Source organism: Hippocampus comes, unplaced genomic scaffold, assembly GCF_001891065.2.
Source record: "Hippocampus comes isolate QL1 unplaced genomic scaffold, H_comes_QL1_v1.1 C16725288, whole genome shotgun sequence".
Classification (NCBI taxonomy): Eukaryota; Metazoa; Chordata; class Actinopteri; order Syngnathiformes; family Syngnathidae; genus Hippocampus; species Hippocampus comes.
Window position 1 is genome coordinate 1 of NW_017837600.1, and position 751 is coordinate 751.

The 751-nt window shown below is 54.1% G+C and overlaps 1 protein-coding gene across 1 annotated transcript; it reads left to right on the forward strand.

Moving 5' to 3' along the window:
- The first annotated feature begins 6 nt into the window (after positions 1-6).
- On the forward strand, positions 7-677 carry LOC109509006 (ER degradation-enhancing alpha-mannosidase-like protein 3). Its single transcript, XM_019858944.1, has 2 exons — positions 7-175; positions 458-677. The coding sequence occupies exons 1-2, from the start codon at positions 34-36 to the stop codon at positions 655-657; spliced, it is 342 nt and encodes a 113-aa protein (XP_019714503.1). The 5' UTR covers positions 7-33; the 3' UTR covers positions 658-677.
- Positions 678-751: the final 74 nt, after the last annotated feature.

Below are 751 nucleotides of genomic sequence, written 5' to 3' on the forward strand. Positions count from 1 at the left end.
GGAAGCAGCAGCGACACGGCGCCTCTCTTCCAGATGGCCGGCGACGGCCGCAACACGGACGACGTCACCCTGCCCCTCCTCTTCCTCTTCCACAAGGAGGGCAACATCCTGCTGGAGGCGCTGAAGGAGCACAGGGAGGTGGAGGTGCTGCTGAGCGACAAAGCCCGAGACCGAGGTGTGTGCCCCCCCGCCCCTTGTGGCCCTTTTGTTTGTTTGCGTCTTCGTGATGGGCTCATCAAGCGCCGCTCGTCATCAATCACGCCCAACCGATTCGCCTCGTGAATTAAAAATGAGGCTTCGCCGTTCCCGGCAGTTTTGACTCACTCCCAAGCCACTGGCAGTGGTTACATCAGTTTATTAATATGACCCTACACTTCCTCCCCTCTGCTTGCTCATTTGCCTTCTCCTCTCTCCCCCCCACCCCGCCGCCCGACCCTCTCATTTCGTGGACAAACAGCTGCCATATTCAAAGGTAAAGCTCTGCCTGGAAGTCTGTTTGAGGGCAGTAAGTATTCCTCTCTGCTGTTCTTTCTGCTACCTCACTCACATCTCATCATTTTTACAGTACAGTGGACCCCCGGGTTATTGAAGGGGGACGCGTTACGGACCCATCCGAGTTTGGTGACAATCTGTGCTATGCCTTATCGAAAATTATGATTCAAAGAGACTTTTTGAAGGATTCAGCGGCACATAACGTTGATGAAAAGGAAATCAGACTCACTCGCGCAGTTCTGCAAAAAAAGATCCCCCC

What these genes read in the sequence shown, in the direction of transcription:
- LOC109509006 (XM_019858944.1), top strand. Translation starts at nt 34, where the DNA reads ATGGCCGGCGACGGCCGCAACACGGACGACGTCACCCTGCCCCTCCTC. An exon ending in CGACAAAGCCCGAGACCGAG is followed by an intron (nt 176 to 457) that starts GTGTGTGCCCCC and finishes GTGGACAAACAG; the next exon opens with CTGCCATATTCAAAGGTAAA.